The following is a 25840-nucleotide window of genomic DNA, read 5'->3' as shown; positions in this document are numbered from 1 at the left end:
GGCATTCATTGTCCATATGAGCTCTTTACATGCCCTTTGGTCCAATCAGGTTACTGTGCCTTTTTGAAGGGGGTCTGGGCACTAGGCAATAGGTGTCTCACTGTTAGTTTTTCTCCTTAAACAGAAATTGGCCTGACCATCATGGGGCCTAGCTTGCATCTGTGGTCTCTGAGCCCTTTTAGACAGAAACCTAACTTTGAAGGGGCCCAAGTTTTCTGTCTGCCTATTCCTGTTCTTTCTCCTGCCTCATTGTTAGCTGTCTCCTAACAGCTCTTAGCTAACACTGCTAATTCTGAGCAGCTCTCAATAGTTCACTGACTTCTAGCCATTCTTAGAGATAATGTTATGAGCTGTTAGAGCCACCAGTTCGGCCTGCTCAATTTGAGCTATAAATCATGAATATGAAATAAAACCATCTAAAAGAACTTTATTATGGTTTATACTTCAGCATAATGGAGAGCAGTATATGGGACAGAGGTTTCTGGACTGGACCCTAGAGGACTTATAGACAGAGGCAGGGCCCACATACGCAGTCTTCTGTCTGCTGACTACAGACTTTTTGCAGTTTAAAGCCACTCTGCACAAGAATGCTGAACCCACATTACCTTTGGCTATCATGGGTGGTGATATACAGAGTGGCTTCAAGGTTGATGGAGCCATCCATAGCAGCTGGGGGGGTGGGGAGGGCAGTCATCTGGAGTAGCTATAGCCAAAGCAAAGTCTTCTAGAGTAGCCACTGGGTGTCTAATGCAGCCATGGCTGAAGTGGAAGTCTTTGCGGCAATCAGGACAGTGGCAGCTGCAAAAGGGATGGTGGCTTGATTGGGGCCTCTGGAGCAGCTACCACTGTCATGATGACAGCCGGACCCAGTACCAAGGCAGTGGCAGCCACAGGGGAGATACCAATGGCTTCTGCTGATATTGGCATCACAGGTAGTATAGCCCCCAACTCCAATCTCAGCCATGCCTCCACCACATCCTGCAGGCCCCTCACTGCCTGACTGAATCCCAGAGCAACACAACTGCAGTTGAGAGGGAAGCTGTGGGATAGAGGGTCTCTAGTGGTGTTAGCCCGCAGCCAAGTGTGCTAATGCTAACTTCCACCAGCAACAGGAGGCTTCTTCTCCAAAACCAAAAAGAAAGCAGTGTAACTTTAATAAAAAACATATTTAGGGCTGGGGTTGTAGCTCAGTGGCAGAGCGCTTGCCTTGCATGTGTGAGGCATTGGGTTTGATCCTCAGAACCACAAAAAAATAAATAAAATATTGTGTCCATCTACAACTAAAATATATTTTTAAAAATACATATTTATTTTGCCACATTTATAGAAGTTGCAAGAGTTAACCTATGCATCTCAATGTCAGTATATAACAGGCAATATCTGTATGTCTTTGAGGAAAAAAACTATTCTAATTATTAAAGATTTCTGTGCCTTTCTGACTTTCCATATATGTAAAATTAATAACACAAGGATTTCAAGTTTTTAACATTTATTCTTCTTGATATATCTTAAAAGATACATTTTCAGACTGATGATTAAACAACAAAAATTCAAATCAGATGAGACAGTTTACAGAGATACTTTTGTGTATAAAGTTCTTTTGGTTGTAAGCAAGAGCAGCTATCCCTGACTACTTTAAGCTAAATAAGAATGTATTAGAAGGAGACTGGAATAAATCACAGATACAGGAAATTGGAAACAGCCAAGACAAAACCAAAAATGACTTTAAGAGAGTTAGCAGCCTAGAGTTCCCTCACCTTCATCTTGGAGTGCCATTTTTTTAACAGCTCAGGTTCCACCACTCCAAGGACAAAAATTCCCTCCTGAGTCAACTAGCCTTAGTAAAGATCAAAGTGAACAAACAGCTTTGGGAACCTCCCAAATCTTATAACTAAACAGTATTTTGATAACCTGAATCTCTGTGTATTGCCTTTTCTATAAGGGCAGTATTGCTGATATCCTTGTTTGAACATAATTTTGCAATTCACTCACATGCAAAATATTATTGTATATGCTTAGAAAACAGTACTTTTAAACTAGGCACATACCTATAATCTAGGTGACTTAGGAGGTTGAGGCAGGATAGCAAGTTCAAATCTAGCCTCAGCAATTTAGTAAGACCCTATTTCAAAATTAAATAATAAAAAGGAGTAGAGATGTGACTCAGTGGTTAAGTGCCCCTGGGTTCAATCCCTGGTACCAGAAAGAAAAGAAGGGAGGTAAAGAAGGTCCTTTTTGGGGGGGTAGGGGGGAGCAATCCTGAGGATTGAAACCAGGGCCTCACATATGCTAAGCAAGCACTCTACCTCATCTATATCCCCAACCCAGAAAATATTAATGTGAAATTAGAAGTGCCATCAGAGCAGAAAACCAGGCTTTTTTCTAGACTTTCTTCCTAGGTTTCCAGTTTAGTTACAGAGAATAAAGAACGAAAGGACTTTGTTGTCATTCAGTTCCACATACAGAATTTTAATGTACAGCTTGAGTATCTGTAGTCCACGGATCTTCAGATTAGGGGTGACCAACCTATGAAGTCTAAGCAAGTATTCCCAAATCTGAAAAACTCTAAAATCTGAAATGTTTATGGTTCTATGCATCTCTGATAAAGGGACACAAGCACACAGATACATATGCAAGTGTATTTGTTCACTCATTCTAAGTGTAGATTCCCAGCATGTTGGATACTTGCTTAAACCATTCTTGACACTTTAAGTGTACTACATCTTTTTGTACTTGATATACTCTGTTCTTGTAATAATTATCTTGGACAGTTTTGTATGTAAACTACTATATATATTTGTGAAATATTTAGGTGTTTCTTCATTCCCACAAATATTGATTGTTTTTTGTGACATTTAGAGTTTAAAAGGGCCAGATAGTAAATATTTTAGGCTTTGTGAGTCACAGTATTAAGAACATTGTGAATGTATTTCTATTTTGGCCTGTGGAGAATAGTTTACTTACAAAATAGTTTACTAACAAACTAGTCACTGTATTTAATGTCTATTGTCTAGTAAATCGTGTTAACAGACTATACTATGAAATCAAATGTAATGCATTTTTAGACAAATTAAGGAAAGTTAAGTTTTATTAAAATTAAATATTTACCCTACTATTTTTTTAAAGAATCACTGTTTTTGATTCTTTCCTTTTTCCCTCCCTCCCTTCCAGTGTACAATGTTTCATAAGTTGCAGCACTGCCATATTCACTCCATGACTTGTCATAGCATTCTCAGTGTCATGCTTATAATTACAAATGTTTTTATTAAAAACTTTCTAGTCAGTTTTCATTTAAGAAGCAGTGGTTTTCTAACAGTACAATGTTTAGTTCCTTTTATAGTGTCTCCCTTTCACCCACTCCCTTCATCTCTGTGGAATTGAATCAGAGAGGACGTAAGCCTTGAGAGAGTCATCCAGTTAACCAAGCACTTCTGTATGGAGAACTTTTCCTGACACAGACTAAGTCAAGCAATCAGAGAATATTCAAATTTAGTGGTCGTTTGTTGTGGTCTTAACTATGCTTGCTTATTTCATTGCTTTACATCGAATGTGTTATGACTTTAAAAGTAGTTCCCATGTCTTACTATAACATAATGCCTAATGTTGCTAATTTTTTCCCTAAAATGTGGATTTGGTGTGATATTAGTAATTTAACCAAAAGTCTGGTTGGTTTCTTTGCAGATCTTCTTCAACAGTATCGTTCTGCTGTGTGCAAGCTAGGCAGTGTGAATGAGGACCTTAATGGTCAGTTAGAATACCTTCATACTCCTGATATGAAGAAGAAAAAGCAAGAACTAGATGAACAAGAAAAGAGTCTGAAACTAATAGAGCAGAAACTTGGTATATATTTATTTACTGTTAACTTCTACTTTTTCTGTGTAGAGATAAGTATTTATGTTGATAGAGAGTCCAGCTATAAAAAGAAAGAATGCAAATGATCCAGAATTTAAATTGACAGGAAACTCTTAATCTCCAAGACATCTCAGAATGGTTTAAACTGTTCTCTTAGCAGGACTAGTAAGAGACATTCTCAGTGTTTTATCTTATTATCTTTCTTATAAGTTAAGATATGTTTATATTTTTTTCTTTCATATAATATTTCAGTTTGTTCTGCATTTTGTATCTTTATAGGTATGACTCCCACACGGAAGTGTAATGATTCATTGCGTCATTCAACAAAAGTTGAGATGACAGATTGTCCAATTCCTCCTAAAAGAATGAGAAGAGAAACTACAAGACAAAATAGGTGAGCACGTTATAACCTGAAAATTATCATTGGTTAGTTTATCAAAGCTCCTGGATCATGATAACACTATAAGTTTATTTCTTATTTATTCCTTGAGCTACAATTAGAATTAAAAAAAAAAAAAACCTCTAAGCAATGATAATGAAGATAAGAAAATTATTTTGTTTTCCTAGGATATTCAGTTTTCTTAATGATTTTTACTATTTGGAAATGTTAGTTGTTTATGTTTTACTAAAATTCATTAAGAGTGAAATTGCTTTTTTTGTTGTTTGGGTTAAGTTTCAAATGCCCTGCATTCTGCTTCATAGGATCTTCATACCTAAATATAGGACATGCAAAATTATTTATTTTCCCCCCACATTTCATATAGGCTTCTGTTCTGTTTTTTAAATTTGTACATTATTTAAAAATTGCTGGGGCTGGGGATGTGGCTCAAGCGGTAGCGCGCTTGCCTGGCATGCGTGCGGCCCGGGTTCGATCCTCAGCACCACATACCAACAAAGATGTTGTGTCCGCCGAGAACTAAAAAATAAATATTAAAAATTCTCTCTCTCTCTCTCTCTCTCTCTCTCTCTCTCTCTCTCTCTCTCCCTCCCTCCCTCTCTCTCCTCTCTCACTCTCTCTTAGAAAAAAAAAATTGCTTATAATGTTCAATTTGAAGAATCAGGTACTATTTAGATGGCTACCAAAAAAACTAACAAGCTTTTGCAGCCTAACCCTTTCCTTTTTAGATTTAGATATCAGTAAGGGCAACCCACAGAAGGGCATCATGGTATATAGGGGATTTTTCAAAGGTATAAGTATAGACTGTATTTGAGTAACTTTCTCATAACCATAAAGGTGTTCCCTTGATATTGGCATCTTTATAATTGGTATTCCATGTCCTCTTCACCTGCATATTCAGTAAATATTTGAATGCTAACTTTGTGTTGTATATTCCTGGATGAATAAAAGTCACATGGTTCTTGCTTCTTCATCATGTTCTCTAATTCTGTGTAGAAGAGGAAATAATAATATGACACAAAGTAGTGGGAAAACAGTATCAGTTGTCAGGAAAAAATTATTGAAGCAGAGAACTGAAGAAGGATGGGAGGGAGGCAGCCATATAGAAATTGCTGTAAGTTGGAGAAAAAGTAGGCTTGGAAGATGTGAGCCAGTAGATAGCAAGCATGGTAGGTGAGAGGGAGAGATAGGGACAAATGAGGTTGAGCAGAGGCCAGATTATGAAACACACTTCCCCATCATGCTGCAAAAAATTATGGTGTTTAAAAAGGTAAAGTCATTGATCATCATAGGCATCGCTTGGATACCAACTCTTTACTACAAAAATTGATGTATTCATAAAGAAAAGATATGTGTTCTTTCTTATATGAACTTTTAGGTTAACAAAAAGCTGGTGAACATTCTTTTTAAAAGTTCTTTATAGAAAAAGTTCTTATGTAAGAACAAAGTATAGGAAGTATGGTAAAATGAAAACATCCAAACAAAGATGTTGTGTCCACCAAATACTAAAAAATAAATATTAAAAAAATTCTCCCTTTCTCTAAAAAAGAAAACATCATGACTTTGCTGCTGCTAATAAAGAATCTAGGCAATGATAATCAGCAGAGTACTCAACAATTAAGTAAAAATTTGATAGGAAACTGAATATGGAAAGATCAAATTGGCACACCTGATCTCAATTATCAATCTTAGTAACTCTAAAAGTCATAGGACATTTGCTATTGTATGTGCCTCAGAGGAAGTAACCTGAATCTAATGACACTTCTTAGACTTTCTCAACTGGAGTTCCATGGAAGAATTTAACACAGCAGAAAATTATTTGAGTGATTCTTCTCAGTGTTCTGCTACCATTCTGGGTACATAAGAAGAAGATTACTTTATTATATACAATAAATGACTTAAGGCATTCGACCCTGATTCACATATTTGAGAAGGGCTCACCATTTACTATTAACTACCATTCTACCAGAAAATATGTAGAATTTTGGAGCCAAATTAAAAGATATCACAAGGAAGCAGTCAGCCAAATGCAGAACATTATAGAACAAATGTCTGCTTTTGTTTTGCTAATAAATGATACAGAGAAGGAAAGAACAAGAATCAATAAAAATGATTTAAAAGACTTAACAATTGCATGCAATGTACAGACCTTGGTTTGTATTTGGATTTGAATAAACCAGCTTTAAAATAACAGGGTTGAACCAGACAGCAGCTACTCAGGAGGTTGAGACAGAAGGATCTCAATTTTGAGGCCAGGCTCCACAATTTAGTGAGACTCTGTCTCAAAAGAAAAAGAACTGGGGATGTAGTTCAGTGGTAGAGCATTTGCCTAGCATGACTGTAGGTCCTGAGTTCAGTCCCCAGAATCACAAAATTATATAAATAAAACAACAATGTTAAAATAATTGGAGAAACTTGAATATTACCTAGCTATTAGATATATTCATGTTACATTTTAATATAAGTATTTAATATACTTTAATATGTTAAATTGTACATTTTATGGATAATAGTATAATATTTACATTAAAATAAATGTATAGTTAGAAATGCATACTAAGGTATTTGTGTTGTCTGGGTATATTTTTAAATATATATTTTAGAAAACAGGCAAAGGATATTTAAAATTTTGGCAAAATATTATAATTACTAAAGCTCAAAAACAGGATATTATATTATTATATCACTATATTATTTCCTCTGCCTTTATGTAGATTTCTCTGTTTGTGTATATACATCTTTGCTGGTGATCAGATCCATAGCTTCATACAATGCTAGGCAAGCACTCTGCAACTGAACTACATCCCCAGCCCAAAGATGTTACCCAGGTGTTTTTGTTCGTTTGTTTTGTTTGGGTTTTGTTTTGTTTTGTTGTTTTTTGGCACTTCTATGAAGTGGACCCAGGATCTAGCATGGTAAGCACTCTACCATTGATCTACACCCCCCATTGACATAATTTTTTAAGGAGTTTCTCCCACCCCCACCCCCCAGGTAGTGGGGAACATTTTTCCAGGTTTTTAAGAGAACAGAACCTTCTTTCCAGTGAAGAAATTCCATAGGACCATTTCTAGACTAAGGATATAGAGTAAATAGATATTTCTGAATATGTGCCAATCTCAGTACTGAGTTTGCCTAGACCTCTCAGTTACTACAGATATTGATTTGAAACTTGTTAAGATTCTATAGCAATTTGGAGGTTGACTGGGTTAAAGTTTATTTTTTTAATTTATCATCGTTAATAGTTGTATCATTTTCATTAAAGTCATACATGTATAGAAGCTGAATAGGGGTATAGATTTATAGTATTATATAATGTGAGTACGTAGTGTTGGGAATTTAGTTCAGTGGCAGAGTACTTGCCTAGCACATGAAACATCCTAGGTTTAGTCCTCAGCCCTGGGTGGGGGGAGTAGGGAGGAGACGCCAAAGTAAGGTGAGCCACACAGGGTAATCTAAAATTCTCTAGGAGTCATATTGAAAAGTAAAAAAGAAACAGTGAGATTAACTTTAATAATAGCTTTTGTTGAATCCAGTATCCAAAATATTATTTCAACATATAAACAATATAAGAAATGATTAAAGAGCTATTTTACCTGTTTGTTTTTCATACAAAGTCTTCAAAATTCAGAAGATAGCAAATCTCAATTAGGAATAACTATATTGCAGGTGCTCTGGAACCACACATGGCTAGTGGCTCCTGTTTTGTACAAAAGGTATAGACAGAGCTTATGATAATAAAATAACTCGTCCTATGTATCTTCGCACCTATTCCATTTCCCAGAGGCAACCTTTGTTTTAACTATTAATTTTTAGTCATTCTCTTTTTAATTAGTTTTAATTAGTTATATATGCAGGTAGATACATTCTGATACAACATATATAAATGGAGTATAACTTCTCCTACTTCTTTATTAAATTTTAGAGGGTATAGCTCACCTGTCCCTTTGGGGGTGGAGGTCTGTCTTGCCTTGCTCACCTATTGACTTTTGAACTGAGTTCTAAATTATTTGAGCATTTAATGTTATCATGATTATTATATTTTATCTTGCAGCCACACCCAAGTCCTCCATGTTTTTTTTTCAAGAGTAGAAACCTTCAAATAACTTATTACATTATGATATCTATGTAAATATTTTGTAGTACTAGGCAAAGTTGTGTATGAGTATTACATTCTGTATATTTTTGTTTTGTTTTTTCTGGTACCAGGGATTAAACAAGGGCACCTTATTTCTGGCTACCTCACAAAGTTCTATATTTGGTTCTAATGTTATAACTCTTACTTAGACCACTATTCAGTGTTACAAACATCAGGCTCACATAAAACGTCTGTACTCCTATCATTCTTAAAATCATATTAAATTGTATTCCTGTTATTGGACTATTTCTTGTATGTTAATTTTTCTGAAGTTTCTAATTGCCCCCCATCCCACTTTTTTTTTTTTTTTTTTTACTTGCCATGTATCTTGATCAGATCCTCTTCCTCCTGCATTAGTGATAGTTGCTGTATAAACTTCCTGCAGCTCTGCTTTCCTCAGGCTTCCTTGGCTGCTCTCTTAAGTTGAATCACTGTTTCTTGGATACCATATTTTTCTCTCTCGTAACTTTTGTAGAAAATGTGTACCAAAAGAAAGTGGGCTGGAATAAAAGAATAAAATCATGGCATTTGCAGGTAAATGAATGACACTGGAGGAAGATAATGCTAAGTGAAGTTAGCCAACCCAAAAAACCAAATGCTGAATGTTTTCTCTGATATAAGGAGGCTGACTCATAGTGGAGCAGGGACAGGGAGCATGTGAGGAGTAGATGAAATCTAGATAGGGGCAGAGGGGTGGGAAGGGAAGGGAGGGGGCAGAGGGTTAGAAATGGTAGTGGAATGTGATGAACATTATTATCCAAAGTACATGTATGAAGACACAAATTGGTATGAATATACTTTATGTACAACCAGAGATATATAAAAAAAATGTGCTCTATGTGTGTAATAAGAATTGTAATATATTTCATTGTCAAATATTAAAAACATCAATTAAAAAAAAACAAATTGGGCTGGGGTTGTGGCTCAGTGGTAGAATGCTTGCCTCCCATTTGTGAGGCACTGGGTTCAATCCCTCTGCACCACATAAAAATAAATATTGTGTCCATCTACAACTAAGAAAATATTTTTTTTAAATAAGAAAGAAATTGGAGCCATATTTTGTCTGAAAATGTCATTTTGCTGATATTCAGTTAAAGGTTTCTGGAATAAGAGAACAGAAATAAGGGGTAGACTATACTAGACACAGAAGGATTGGGAAGTAGACTAGAAATAATGAGAGACAGTCTGCATGATGGAGACTTTGGACTCCCAAGTCAGGAAGTATAACAAAGAGTGAAAAGACCAGCCCTAAAAAGGAGCAATGTGAGATAAAAGGATGGGAGCAGAATGGGAAAAGGAAAGGAAACCACAGCTAAAATATGCCATATTTTCAGCCCAAACTTAATGTTATCTTGTCTCCAGATAAAAAGCTGATACCACATATTTAGATAACAGTGGTAATTGGTCAATTAAATGTTGGTATATTGGCTTCTGGTACAGTTGCTGGCACCCTACAGCCCTGTCTGATGTCAGCCTCTAGGAGCCAGTGACCTGTACTTGGCTTTCCACCCACAATGAAAGCAAAACCTTTGACTTCAGTGACCCTGTTCTATTCTGTCTCAGTTATAATTCTCACTCACTTGATGGGAAAATAGTTCTGTTTCTCTAACAGCAGAAGAAATCTAAGTCAACAGTATAATCCTCTTTCTTAAATGTAATTGTACAACCAAAAATCATACATATGAGGGGAGTCAGCAACATGAGAGAGAAAATAAGTAGCAAAACAAACCCTGAAATATAATTCAGTAGAGAGACTAGTCTTCTAAAAAATTACAGTTACCAAGATCAGTCCCTGTATTACTTCCATTTATGCTGCAGCATAAATTCTAATAAAGGCTCTTGTAGAGGTAATTTTCTCATTCCCAGTCTCTATTTCTGTAAGTTTTGAACTGACAATTCTTACACTTTCTAAGTGTCAGAGTGTCTAAAATTAAACTGTCTTTTAACGGTATTGAAATACCAAAATCAGGAACAAATTTTAATAGTAGAAACAGAAAAAAGTATTTGTTTCTGTATATATTTACATTATGTATGTGTATATATTATCTCTTAATAGAGGAAATATACCATGTTTTATCAACTATAAGATATCATTAATTATAAGAAATACCATCATTTCATGAACTATTAAGAAAAACTTCAAATTAACTCCTAAATTGCATCTGGATTTCAGGAATATTCAATTTTTTAAAAAAGCAAGTATTAACCATGTTTAGCACATGATATTCAGTAGACCATCTTGTTTTCTTAAATAGACACAGTTTTATAATGCATTTTCTACTGAAAAGATTTTAAGTTAGCACTATCAAAAATGTTTTATAATCTCAGCTACTTAGTATGAACTTTAGTAACTTAGCAAGACTGTGTCTCAAAAAATAAAAAATGCTGGAGATATAGTTCAGTGGTGGGGTACCCCCCTAGGTTTTAATCCCCAATATTTAAAAAAAAAAAGTGTCAGGGTTGGGGTTGTGGCTCAGCGGTAGAGCGCTTGCCCTGGGTTCGATCCTCAGCACCACATAAAAATAAATAAATAAAGATATTGTGTCCAACTGAAAAATGCATATTTTTTTTTTTTAAAAAAGTGTATCTTCCGTTCGTGGGTAGCATTTTCAGGGGATATCATTAGAAAAGAAAACATTTAGATGTATATGAATAAAAATACATCAGTATTGATGTTTACCAAGGTATTGGTGTGTTCATCTCTACGTTAATGAGATTATAGGTATTTTAAAATGTTTTTTCTTTTTTCTTTTAGAATTCCTGTTAATTCTTAAAATCATAATTTTGTTTAGGGAAAGCACAAGAGGTTAATTTCTGCAGAATTTGGATCCAAGATGCTACCATTTCAAAGAACTGTTTCAAATTACTTACATGCATTATAGACATACATGTATTTGTGTCCATCTACAGTAACTACTTAGCCTTTCAGACTCTTTTTTGGAGGGGGCATACATGTGAAGTAAACAATTATTGATGAGTGAGTTTAGGAAAGAAAATTTTTGGTACATAAAACTTACTATGTTTTTTCTTTTCCTACTTCCACCAGGATTCCAACTAAATCAGATGTATAAAAGGTGATAGAGAAGGGGCCACTGGTCTTACTAAGAATACTCTGCCTCTGCATCTCTCTCAGAAGAACAAAAGGTGACTTAACAAACTGAATATTTCTGGGGACAGTACAAGTATCTAGGCATGAATTTTCATGTGTATCCAGATGACTAAAAGCAACCATTCAATTTTATGAATCTCAGTGGACAGTATGGATTTACTGGAATTATTCCAGTCACCATGCCCTTTGGTTGTCATTATCTTGCAAATGTGTCAGAAGAACGTATGCTCATATGTCAATGACTGGAAAACTGGCACATAGCATCTGTTAATCCTGAAGAAAAGTATATGTACTATTTTTCAGTATAATTATCATGAATATGTTAGAACTATTTCTTGAAAACAGCCTTTTTATTACTTTTGTGTGAATTTATTTAACAGAAGTGTTTTGGCCTTTATGTAAGGAAGGTTCTGGAGACTAGATATTTAATTGTAAATATGTGAGGAAACTTGATGAAGAATTCAGGATTAAAAAAAAAAAAGCACAGGTATCTTGGAATTCAAATGTTAAGATACACAGAATAACATTAAATTGATGAGTGAATATGTGACAGGTTGCTTTTCAGATTTCAAAGGCTTATTCTGTATATAAATAAAATGTGCAGCAGCATCTTTTTTTATAAGTATTGTTTGGCTTTATTAATACTAGATTATATAGTCTCAGCCTTAATTCACACTTACATTATTTTGTAACTTTTTATTACTATTTTTAAGATGTTAAAGAAAACATACTCTCTGACATTAATGCAATAAGATTTTGGTAGAAGGTTATTGCAAAAACATTTAAATTGTGTATTAGTTCAGGTTAATGTGTATCAGTATATATGTCTTTGTGTAAATCCAAACGATTGGTCTGAGAGGTTATTTTGTAAGGAAAACTTTTGGTACAGTTTTTGTCCAGGAAATATGTGTGTTTTTTAATCCTTTCTGAATATGCAATGAGATTAATAAACAGAATTGTTTCTTCCCTACTGAACAGATAAGTGTTTTTATTTTTTATTTTTTTAATTTAAAGCTCTAAAAAAGTTATCTTAGACCTGACACTGTGGCGCATGCCTGTAATCCCAGTGACTCAGGAGGATCCCAAGTTCAAGGCCAGCCTCAGCAACCTATCAAGGCCCTAAGCAACTTAGCAAGACCTTGTCTTAAAATTTTAAAGGAGCGGAGCTGGGAATGTGGCTTAGTGGTTAAGCACCCCAGGGTTCAATCCCTGGCACAAAAATAATTAATTATAGAGACTAATATTTGTTGCATTATAGCATTAAAAATTGTTTTAAGTGAAATTGGTTCTTTTTTTTTTTTAGAGAGAGAGAGAGAGAGAATTTTTAATATTTATTTTTTAGTTCTCGGCGGACACAACATCTTTGTTGGTATGTGGTGTTGAGGATCGAACCCGGGCCGCACGCATGCCAGGCGAGAGTGCTACCGCTTGAGCCACATCCCCAGCCCGTGAAATTGGTTCTTATTAATTGTAGAATATTACTGTCAAAAAGATAAAATTCTGTCTTCTAAATTTTTTATACTTTTGACTATATTGCCTGGTTACTTACACTCATAAAATTATTGCATTATATTAGTATAGAATTGTCAAATAATCCTATTTAATTTAAAAGTAAATGTTTTGGGGCTGGGGCTCAGTAGCAGAATGCCTGCCTAACATGTGTGAGACACTGGGTTCAATCCTTAGCACCACATAAAAATAAATAAAATAAAAGCATGGTATCCATCTACAACTACAAAAAAATTAAAAATTTGTTAAAAAAGAAAATGTCTCTCTGGGCATGATGGCACATGCCTGTAATCCCAGTGGCTCAGAAAGCTGAGACAGGAGGATTTCTAGTTCAAAGCAAGCCTCAGCAACTTAGCAAGGCCTTAAGAAACTCATTGAGACCCTGTCTGTAAATAAAATATTTTAAAAGGGCTGGGGATGTGTCTCAGTGGTTAAGTGCACCTGGGTTCAATCCCCAGTACTGCCACCTCCCCACTCCGCAACCCCCGATATTGAAACCTTTGGTATTCCTAAGAGCAAATGGCAATGAAGAAACATCTAATTGGGCACAGTGGTACACACCTGTAATTCCAGTAGTTCAGGAAGTTGAGGCAGGAAGATCATGAATTTAAAGCCAGCTTCAACAAATGTGAGGCACTAAGTAACTCGATGAGACCCTGTCTCTGAATAAAATACAAAAAATAGGGCTGGGGATGTGGAGATGTGGCTCAGAATTCAATCCCTGGTACCAAAAATAAAAGAAAGAAACATCTAGTCAAGAAAATTTTTTTAAAATTCTGTAAAAATGAAAAATGGTAAATGTGTATGCAAAAATCTTTAGTAAAATACTGGCAAAACAAATATTGAACATATAAAGAAAACTATGTACCCTATCCAGGTGGAATTTATCCCAAAAGTGTAAGGCTGGGTTAATATCTAAAAATCAATATGCCATATCAATGAATTAAAAATCTGTATCTCCATAGATACAGAAAAAGCGTTTAACAGAATCCAAATGCTTTTCATTATAATACTAATAATAAAATGGCACTTTCTCATCCACAGATAGTATCAAACTTATTGTTGAAACACTGGATGTCTTTCCCATAAGGTCAGGAATGAGACAATATGTCCACTGTTGTCACTTCTATTCAACATTGTAGTACAGATTCTAGCCAGGGCAATTAGGCAAATTGAAAAGATATCCAGCTTAGAGAGTGAAACCATCTCTGCTTTCATATGACATGATCTTATATATAGAAAACCCTAAAGAATCCACTAAAACTTAGAATTAACAAATGGGTTCAGCAAGATTGAAGGGTACAAGATAAGTATACAAAAATCAATTATATTTCTGTAGTGAAAAATCCAAAATGGAATTAAAATAATCCCACTCATAATAGCATCAAAAGGAATAAAACACTTAGCAGTAAATTTAACAAAAGACATGCAAAACTTTTACTTTAAAAACTATGTAAGGGGCTGGGGTTGTGGCTCAGTGGTAGAGCGCTCACCTAGCATGAGCAAGGCCCTGGGTTCGAACCTCGACACCACATAAAAATAAATAAACAAAATAAATGTATTGTGTACAACTAAAATAAAAATATTTTTTAAAAAATAAAAACTATGTAACATTTTTCACAAAAATCAATTTTAATTTGGTATATATGACAACAGAATGCATTATAATTCATATTACACATATAGAGCACAATTTTTCATATCTCTGGTTGTACACAAAGAGACATCCTTCGTGTCTTAGGATAATGATGTACTTAGGATAATGATGACCATGGCATTCCACCGTCTTTCCTACCCCTATACCTCTTCCCGTCCTCTTCCTCCCCTTTTCCCCTTTGCCCTACCTAGAGTTCACTTAATGTCCCTCCCTCCTTTCCCCACCCTCCCCCACCACCACCACCACCACCCCCACCACACAGCATATTAAAGCAGCATCCTTAAATCAGAGAAATTTGGCATTTGGCTTTTGGGGATTGGCTAATTTCACTTAGCATTATATTCTCCAGCTCCATCCGTTTACCTGTAAATGCCATGATCTTATTCTCTTTTAATGCTGAATAATATTCCATTGGTTAAATATGCCACATTTTCTTTATCCATTCATCTACTGAAGGGCATCTATGTTGGTTCCACAGTTTAGCTATTGTGATTTGTGCCGCTATAAACATTGATTGGCTATGTCCCTGTAGTATGCTGTTTTTTAGTCCTTTGGGGATAGACTGAGGAGTGGGACAGCTGGGTTAAATGGTGTTTCCAGTCCCAGTTTTCCAATGATTCTCCATACTGCTTTCTAATTTTTTTTTTAAACTGCACAATCATGAGTTGGAAGACAATATTGTTAAGATGGCAGTATTCCCCAGACTTATGTACAGACTACAGACTCTGTCAGACTCCACCTGAATTCTTTGTACAAATTAACAAACTGATTTTACATTTTGTATGAAATTACAGGAGACCTCGAGAGAATAACCAAAACAATTCTGAGGTACAAAGTAAGAAGACTCACATCCCTCAGTTTCAAAACTTAGCAGAAAACAACATTAAAATAAAGATTGTAAAACTGGGACAAAAAGTAGGCATTAAATAAATGGAAAAGAATTGAAAGTTGAAATATGAACATGCATTTATCGATGGATTACTTTATAACAAGCGTGCTGAGACTAATGGGAAAAGAACAGTCTTTTAACAAATGATACAGACTTATGTTTGATCCTCATATCACACCCTTTACAAAAGTTAATAGAAAATAGATCAAAGAGATGAAAAGAATAAAACCCATAAACTCTTAAAGGAAAATATAGGAGTTAATCTTCATGGCCTTGGTTTTGACAAAGGACTTCTAGATGTGACTCTAAAAGCATGAGCCACAAAAGGGAAAGTAGTCAAACTGGACTTTAGTTTGCCTCAAAAAACACTATCAAAAAGGTAAAAAGATGACTGGACTTATATCTATTCTATACAATAGAATAATATTATTTGGCCTTAAAAAGGAATGAAATGTTGATACATACTATAAGCATTGATGAAATTGAATTAAGTATGTAAGAGAAGTCTGCAGCAAAAGATCACTGTAGTGCACCCATGAAAATTTAGAATAGAGCAATCTATCAGGAAAGTATGTAAATTAGTTTTTGCTTAGACCAAGAGAGGACAAGAGGATTCAGAGTGTGATAGCTAAAGAAGAAATTTATCGTGGGGCTGGGGTTGTGGCTTGGTGGCATAGCGCTTGCCTAGCATGTGTGGAGGCACTAGGTTCGATCGATTCTCAGCACCACATATAAATAAATAAAATAAAGGTTCATTGACAACTTTAAAAATACATAAATAAATAAAAAGAAATTTATCCTTATGGGTTGAATTCTGTCCTCCCAAAAGATGTTATGGTGAAATTCTAACCTCCATTACCTCAAAATGTGACCTTGTTTAGAAATAGGGTCTTTACAGAGGTGATTTAGGTAGAATGATATCTTCACATGGGCTTTTAACTCAGTCTGATTGTTCTAATAAAAAGAGAAGTTTTGGAAACAAAGAAGGTGATATGATGGCACATAGGGCCATGTGTCTACATTAACACATCTGTCAACTGAGGAATAAGAAGCTACAAGAGGCACAAAAGGATTCTCAAAGCATGACACTGCCAGCACCTTTAGATTTGTAAACTCCAAACTCTGAGGCAGTTTGTTATTTTAAATCTCACAGCTTTTGACAAGTTATTATGACAACACTCAGGAAACTAATGCAGATAGAAATAAAGTTTCTTCCTGAGGTATTGAATAGAAATAACTAGATGGTTGTGCATACAGAAAGTCCCCGGTTTCTGATGGCTCAGCTTCCAATGTTTGGACTTTACCGTGGTGTGAAATCAGTATGCATTCTGTAGAAAGTACTTTGAATTTTTAATTTGAATGTTTTCTCTGGCTAGGAACATGTGGTACAATAGTCTCATGATGCTGGGCAGCAGCAGCAGCAGCAAGCCTCAGCTACCAGTCAACCATACAATCATGATAGCATGGAAATGATCAATATTCTACAGTGTACTATGTTGCTAAACTATGATGTGTTGACCTAGAGTAAAGTCAGTGTAGTCAAGAACAAAGAAAATTACAAGTGTGGTTTGGTGGCTCCTGACTTTAGTAATCCCAGCTACTCCAGAGGTTTAGGTGGGAGGATTGAGAGTTCAGAACCAAACTGGGCAATTCATCGAGGCCCAATCCAAAAAGAAAAGGCTGGAAAAATGTAGATTTTAACATGTCCTCTGAGGTTTTAGAGTGAAATCTGTAATTAAGCTACAAGGGAGATGGTAATTACATCACTTGGTAATCAGGACCTATGGTTGGTGCTGTCAAAGTTGTTTTATAAGAAAGAGATTAGATCTAGTTTCAGTCTCTGGGTACTATTGGAGGAAAGGGTCCATTGTACACGAGGTAAGCAGGTCTTAGCAGTGCTTCAAAGGTTAGCTCATGTGTTGGGGACATCCATAGCCCAGTTCAAAGGTTTTGCTGTGGATGCCTCAGATTTGATGAATAATGGCCAATGGCCCTCCAGTTCCATCGTAAGTACCCTAAACCAATGCTACTCCACTTTTATTATATATATATATATTTTAGAGGGGGTAGGTTAGCATGTTAGATATATTAAATGCATTTTTTTGGTGTTATGGTTTAAATCTAAATGTCCCCCAAAAGCTCCCCAATACAGCAGTGTTCAGAGGTGGGGCCTTAGGGAGGTGATTTGATTATGAGGGCTCTGACATCATGAACAGATAAATCCATTGATGGATTCAAAACTTAAATGGGGGCCAAAATTGTGGCTCAGTGGTAGAGCGCTTGCCTAGCATGTGCAAGGCACTGGGTTCGATCCTCAGCACCACATAAAAATAAATAAATTAAATGAAGGTATTGTGTCCAACTACACCTAAAAAAAAAAAAAAAAATTAATGGGCTGTTGAGAGAAGGTAAAAATTTTAGGAATTGTGGTCTACTTAGAAGTAGGTCACTGGGGACATGCCCTTGGAGGGTATATTTTGAACTCCACTGCTCCCTCTCTCTTTTGCTTTTGACTCTGCAGTAAGGTGAGCAGCTTTCCTCTGCTATGCCTTCCACCATAATGTACTTGCCTCGCCATAGACCTAAAAGCAACTGGGACAAGCAACTATGAACTGAAAACCTCTGAAACTATAAAACAAAAAAAACCTAAGGAGGAACTTTAAGTTGATTTCTCTCAGGTTTTTTGTCACAGTAATGGAAAGCTAACACACTTAAGATATTTTCAATTTACAGTAGATTTATCAGGATGTAATTCCATAATTCAAATAGCATCTTTTTAAATACACTAAAACCATTGAATTGTACACTTTACATGGGTCAATTTTATGGTATACAAAGACTACTTTTAAATTAATAAATATGGAAACTTTAGTAATAGTATAGGGAAGTAATACCAGCATGTGTAATACAGATTAAAAAAAAAAAAATAGCCAGGCATGGTGGAGCACGCCAGTAATCCTAGAGACTTGGGAGGCTGAGACAGGAGGATGGCGAGTTCAATGCCAGCCTCAACAATTTAGCAAGGCCCTAAGCAACTTAGTGAGACCCTGTCTCCAAATAAAAATATAAAAAAGGGGGTTAAGGATGTGCCTTAGGGTTAAGCTTCCCTTTGTTAATCCCCAGAACTCCCCCCACAAAATTAATAGGGTTTAGTATAGGAAATTTGGTATATTTAAAACAATCACAAGTAAGAAATCTATAAAATGGGGAAAAAAAGCATTCCTCAAATTAAGAAGTGTCTCAATAAATAGAAAATAAAAGTAAACCCATCCTGACAATAATGAACTTCATACAGTGTACCAACAAACTACAGTACAACAAAAGCTACCAGGAGCCAAAGAACATTAAAAAGAAAAAAAAAAAAAAAGATCAAACTTTTGAGGGGCTGGGGATGTGGCTCAAGCAGTAGCACACTCCCCAGGCATGCGTGCAGCCTAGGTTCGATCCTCAGCACCACATTACAAATAAAGATGTTGTGTCCACCGAAAAATAAAAAATAAATATTAATATTCTCCCAAAAAAAAGAAAAAAAAAACTTTTGAAAGCTTATAGATAGTAAATACCACCTTTAGCTTATATATGAATGTTATATCTAAATATAGATTATAACATATTTACAGTATAGTTTCATTGGTATATAATTTAATATACATATTGTCATTTAAGAGTGAAGGGGCCAGAAAAAGACACTTCAAATAAAAGGAGAGTATTATATGTGGTAGGTTGATGATAAAAAGATCCTCAGTTTTCTATGCCATTTTAACTGCAGTAGGCCCCCCTTCATTCACAGTTTGGCTTTCCTTGATTTCACACATGGGATGGCTAGGATTTAAAAAAATAATAAGTATTGACAAGGGTGTGGGGAAATTGGGACTCTTGTACATTGCCAATGGCCATGCAAAATAATGCAGTTGCTGGGGAAAATGATTTGGTTGTTCTGAAAAAAGGGAAGCATAGAATTACCCTTAAACCTAGCACTTACAGCCCGCTGCAGTGGCACATGCCTGTAATACCAGCAGCTCAGGAGGCTGAGGCAGGAAGATCTTGAGTTCAAAGACAGCCTCAGCAAAAGTGAGGCACTAAACAGTTCAATGAGACCCTGTCTCTAAATAAAATACAAAATAAGGCTAAGGATGTAGCTCAGTGGCCAAGTGCCCCTGAGTTCAATCCCTAGTGCAAAAAAAAAAAAAAAACTAGCATTTATATCTCAGCTGTATGCCCTCCAATGATGAAAATGGATGCAAAGCCAGGCATGGTAGGTAGCACACAACGGTAGTCCTAGCTATTCAGGTGGCTGAGGCAGGAGTATCACTTGAACTGGGGAGTTCAAGACCAACTGGGGCAACATGGTGTGAGGCATCCTCCTCCCCCACAAAAAAAGGGGAAAAAAACAGACTCACATACTGTATGCCAACCACAGTAGGATCTCCAAAGAAGCAAAAACAATATATGGATGAATATTTATTACACTCACACAATTATGGAGGCTAAGAAGTCCCATGATGTGCTGTCTGGAGATTTCAGGAAAACCAGTGGTGTAATTCAGCCTGAGTCTGAACACCCAAGAACCAGGAGCTACAAGATCCAAGGGTAGGAGAAGATGTGTGTCCCAGGTAAAGACGGGAGGGAAAAAAATTTATACTTTCTCTTTTTTGTTCTATTCAGGTTTTGATGGAATAATGATGCCTATGATATTGGTGAGGGCGGATCTTCTTAAGTAATAATCTCTGGAAATTCCTCATAGACACACTCAAAAATAATGGTTTTATGAGCTACCTAAGCATCCCCTAACCCACTTAGGTTAGTACCTAAAATTAACCATCACAGCAATGTTCTTTTTTTTTTTTTTAAGAGAGAGTGGGGGGGGGAGAGAGAGAGAGAATTTTTAATATTTATTTTTTAGTTATCGGCGGACACAACATCTTTGTTTGTATGTGGTGCTGAGGATCGAACCCGGGCCGCACGCATGCCAGGCGAGCGCGCTACCGCTTGAGCCACATCCTCAGCCCACAGCAATGTTCTTAATAGTAGTATTTCTAATTATCCAAAAGTTGGGGGAAAACCCATGTATCCATCCACAAGATGGATGGAAAAACAAATGTAGTCTATACATTCAAAGACGTATCATTCAGCCACAAAAAGGAATGAAGTCCTGATAACAAGGAGAAACTTTTGAGCATGTGCCAAGTCAAATCAGTCAGACATGAAAGGAAGAACCTTATATGATTCCACTCATATGAAATACCTAGGCAAATCCATAGGGATAGAAAAGAGGTTAGAGGTCATCAGAGGATGAAGTGGACAAGAAATGATGAGTTACTGCTTAATGGTTACAGAGTTTCCATTTGGGTTAAGGAAAAAAAGTCTTGAAATTCTAGATAGTGATAATGATTGCATGACATTTTGAATGTAAATCATGCCACTGAACTGTACATGTAAAATAATGATTAAAATGGAAATTTTTAGGTTACATAAATGTTACCACAATGTTTAAAATCTTATTTACAGAGAATTGCAAAGTGAGTCTCACCTGCCTGTATCATATTTATTAAAGCTGTTATTTGGTGCTTACCATTCCATAGGTGTTATTGTATAATATTAACTCAGGTCAAGAGACATTGACATTAATCTAAATGTCAGTAACCACATGTGGCTAGCTAGTAGGTTCTCCATTGAACAGTGAGGATTTTAATAAAGATACTATGTTGTATCACTTTGGGAAATATTTGTTATTATCTAGTAGAGTTTCAAGATTCCCTGCCCTAGCTTTTGACCCAGTGACTCTTCCCCTGGCCCTGTTCTGGAGAAGCACAGGCATGCTGTATCAGCTTAAATGTACAAGAATGTTTCTGGCAGAATCAAGCTAAATTGAAATAACCTAAATTTTCAATTACATCTGTGGTCTCTCTGTAAACAATGCAATTATGCTCAGATATAAAAACAAATGAATATAACTATATTCAACATAGATCAAATCTTTAAGTAAAAACAAAAGAAACATGAGTCTATTTATAAAAATTTTAAAGCAAAAAAACTCCTCTAATAAATGGATATTATTACATAAGTAATAAACCCATAATAACAAACAAGGATATGGATTAGCATGAAAGTGAGGTAGTGGTTCTCTCTCACGGAGACAAAGTAATTAGAAAGTAATTATTTGCCTTACAAATATTCATGGTATCCAGTATTCACACTTCATGCACTTTTCCTGACTGTATTCTGTTTCACAAGAAGGTTAAATAAATATTTTAAATGTAGAACTTATGACTGGTGGAATGAGATAGAGTCAGACAGGAAGGCTGAGAACACCAAGATGTTAGGTAACGAGAGTCAAGCACTATGCTAAGATTTGAATGTGTTCCCCAAAGTTCATGTGTCAGAAACTTAATCCCCAGCCAACAATGTTGGGAGGTGCAGCCTAATGGTCTTTAGGTAGCTTGGTCTTGAAGGTTCTGCCCTCATGAATGTATTACGGTCATATCTTGGGAATTGGATCAGTCATCTCAAATGTGGATTTGCTAAAAAGAGATTTGGGCTCTGCTTCCTCTATTGCTCTTGCCCTTTCTTGTTCTTCCACTTTCTGCCATAGGATGAAGTGGCAGGAAAGCCCTCTCTGGAAGCCAGAGCCATGGTCTTAGACTTGCCAGCCTGTAGAAATTTCTTGATAAATTATCCAGTCTGTAGTATTCTATTAACACAAAATAAACCTAAGACTCATGGTTATTTCTTGGTGATTGGGCAATGAATTAATTTATTTTTTAATGTGCATTTCCTTTTTTTTATACAATAGTTTATATTGCTTTAAAAAGAAAATAATGTAAGAGCTGAGGTTGTAGCTCAGTGGTAGAGCACTTGCCTAGCATGTGTGAAGCTCTGGGTTTGATTTTTAGCACCATATAAAAATAAATAAATACAGGTAATATGTCCATCTACAACCACAAAATATTTTTTAAATAATGTAATATCTGACAAATTATGAAAGAAAAGTCATAGGATCACCTCAACACATGCACAAAAGCATTAAATAAAATGAAATGTTTTCTTCAAGAAAAAAACTCTGAGCAATCTACAAACTCAAGGAAACATCCTCAATGAAAACTAGGTACAGGGGCTGGGATTATGGCTCAGCGGTAGAGTGCTCACCTAGCACATGTGAGTCCCAGGTTCGATCCTCAGCACCACATAAAAAAATAAAGATATTGTGTCCAACTACAACTGAAAAATAAATTTAAAAAAAAAAATAAAAATCTAGGTGCAGAAAATTTAGAGCATCCTAGTAACAGGAGACAGAGTTAGGAGGATCAAAAGTTTGAGGCTAGCCTGCAATATCGTAAAAACCCTGTCTCAAAAAAAAAAAAGGAATAGGGGTGTAGCTCAGCTGTAAAGCACCCCTGAGTTTAATCCCCAGTACAAAAAAAAAAAAGGAGGGGAGAGAAATTTTGGAGTAAGATTTTTACTGATTAAACATTAAAATCTTTCTCTTTAGGACTGGGGACAGATAAAAAGCCTCACGTTCACAGATGGATTCTATTCAACATTATACTGGAGACTTTAACTAGAACAGCAGAGCTAGAAAAAAAAATTGAAAATTATAAAAATTAGGAATAAAGAAAACTAGGCATTTTTTCAGAATACAAAATAAATATGTAAAATATCAATTGTATTTCTATATATCTGCAATAGTTAGAAAATTTTAAAATGCTAAAGATGTAATTTATCAAGCAGGGCAGAGGTGCACACCTGAACCCCAGCTGCCGAGAAGGTTGAGGCAAGAGGATCACAAACTTGAGGCCAACCTGAGCAATTTAGTAAGAACATGTCTCAAGATAAAATTTTTTTGAAAAGGGCTGAGGATGTAATTGTAGAATACTTGCCTAGGATGGATATACAAGGCTCTGGGTTCAATCCCCAGTACTGGGAAAGAAGAAAATAAAAGGTGAAATTAAGGGATAATATTCCAGAAATACGATTAAAAAAATCATAATCCCAACAGTTTTGTTTTGTTGGGGGTGGAGGTGTATGAGAAAAAGAATCTTTTTACAAACTGAATGTAAAATGTTTTTGGATACGTCAACAAACTAGAAAATCCAGATGAAATCAACAAATTTCTAGAAATACACAGACTAAATCATGAAGAAATAGCAAATCAGAATACACCTTGTCCTAGCTCAGCAGTTCTAACAATGCCAGGCACAGTTCAGCAGACAGCTGACTTCCCCTCATAGCCTCACTCACATGACAGGAAGAGAGAGCGCTAGCTCTCTTCTTCTAAGGACTCTGCTCTCCTCATGACCAATTACCTCCCAAATCCCCCTAGTTTAGTTTTATTTGGGCGTGTTTGAATTTTCTAGACATAAAAAAACGTACTGTAGCTGGGTGCAGTGGCACACACCTGTAATCCCAGACACTATGGAGGTTGAGGTAGGAGTTCAAGGCCAGCCTGCACAACTGAGGAAAACCCTGTCTCAAAAAAAGAAAATTGCTGGGAATGTAACTCAGTGGTAGCTCTGTTCAATCCCCCCCCCCCTCTAATGGAATAGCCTCTCACTTGCTTCTTTAATGTTTCTGAGATTCATCTTGATGTGCACAACAGTAGCTCATCATATTCCTCCTGTATAGTTTTCTTTTTTTAATATTTATTTTTAGTTGTAGTTGGACACAATACCTTTCTTTTTATGTATTTTTATGTGGTGCTGAGGATCAAACCCAGAGCCTCACACGCACGTGCTAGATGAGCGCTCTACCGCTGAGCCACAACTCCAGCCCATCCTCCTGTATAGTTTTCTGTTGTGAAAATTCACCACAATGTGTCTATTTTTCCATTTTTACTTTTTAAAAAATTTTTTTTAGTTATACATGGACACAATATCTTTGTTTATTTTTATGTGGTGCTGAGGATCGAACCCAGTGCCTCACGTGTGAAAGGCAAGCGCTCTGCCACTGAGCCACAGCCCCAGCCCCTCCATTTTTACTTTTAATGAACATATGAATTTCCCATTTTGGTTGCTATAAATAATGTTGCTGGAACTTTTTCATGCAAATCTCCTAATGCACACATGCAAGATTCTTCTAGGTTAGCTATTTATTTGTGCAGTTGCTGGGTGTTAGGGTATGTCCCTGTGTCAGCCTTTCATCTCTGTGACCAAAATCCCTGACAGGAACAACTAGAAGGAGAGAAAGTTTATTTTGGCTCATGGTTTCAAAGGTTTCGAAGGTGTCAGTCAATGGTCAAGCTGATCCCATTGCTCTGGGCCTGAGATAAAGCAGAATTTCATGGCAGAAGGGCATGGCAGGAGAAAGCTGCTCGCTCAGCCCATAACCAAGAAGCAGAGAGAGACAGGAAGGGGTTGGGGATAGTTATAGTCCCCAGGACCACACTCCCAGTGACCTACTTCCTCCAGCTAAGTCCCACATGTGTGAACACTGTTGAGCAATCAGTAGATTAATCCATTAATAAGGTCAGGATCCTCATAAATCCAATCATGGCCTATAGGCCTCACCTCTGAATCTTGTTGCACTGGGGGCCATGATTCCAATGAACAAGCTCTGGGGGACACTCCAAACCATAACAGTGCCTGTTCAAATGCTAAAAGTAATTCAGAACTATTTTTCAAAGCTGCTGTATCAGCTTACACTCCCACCAGTATATGAGTTTCTTCCATGTTCTTGCTAACACTTGGTGTTAGCAGACTTTCTAATTTTTCAATCTGGCATGTCGTAGAATCTAATTTTATGAAATACTACTTAATTGTTAACCTGCCCTGTGGCGATTATCCATGAGGTTGAGAATATATTTATTGACCCTTTGAGTTCCTTCTTTTTTGAAGTGCAGATTCTAATCTTTGGTCCATTTTTCTACTGAATTTTTATCTTTTTTTGTTGATTACTTATTGCTACTGGTTTGTTAAATTCTGCTTCAAATTCTTTATCAGTTATATGCTACAACATCTGAGAGGGCCTGGAAGCACCAGGGATGCTTCAGAGCATGGTTGAGGATATCTAGGGTCCTACAGGTGGAGTCAAGGCATCTGGGCAGGGAGGCCACCATGCCTGGTGGAAACAACTTGTACACAGATGACATTTGCTTAAGGCCCTCTAATTGGACATATCTAAGAAAAAGGTAAGAAGGAAAGAGAACTACTTTCTCTGCTCATCTCTCTTTGGAAAGATTAAATATGTTAGATTTGTTTCTGAATATTATCTGCCTTTTAAAAAAAATTTTGTTGTTGTTTTGTTTGTTTATAGTACTGGAGATTGAATCCAGGGCACTCTCCCACTGAGCTACATCT

General features: G+C 36.2%; 1 protein-coding gene across 3 annotated transcripts in view; it reads left to right on the top strand.

Moving 5' to 3' along the window:
* SMCHD1 (structural maintenance of chromosomes flexible hinge domain containing 1) overlaps positions 1 to 12462 on the top strand; it is a 153251-nt gene extending 140789 nt beyond the window's left edge. The window contains exons 46-48 of one of the 3 annotated variants that reach the window (XM_081263743.1): positions 3682 to 3840; positions 4132 to 4246; positions 11431 to 12462. In XM_081263743.1, the coding sequence (XP_081119869.1) occupies positions 3682 to 3840; positions 4132 to 4246; positions 11431 to 11455 (299 nt within the window). In that variant the 3' untranslated portion in view covers positions 11456 to 12462. Of the gene's footprint in view, positions 1 to 3681; positions 3841 to 4131; positions 4247 to 11430 lie in introns of those variants that run through there. The other 2 variants (XR_014018421.1, XM_081263744.1) reach the window with 2 other exon arrangements.
* Positions 12463 to 25840: the final 13378 nt, after the last annotated feature.

This window comes from Spermophilus citellus (assembly GCF_964194105.1).
Source record: "Spermophilus citellus genome assembly, chromosome: 12".
In the NCBI taxonomy this organism is placed as follows: Eukaryota; Metazoa; Chordata; class Mammalia; order Rodentia; family Sciuridae; genus Spermophilus; species Spermophilus citellus.
The sequence above is the reverse complement of the archived record's forward strand: the minus strand, read 5'-3'. Positions and strand labels throughout refer to the sequence as shown.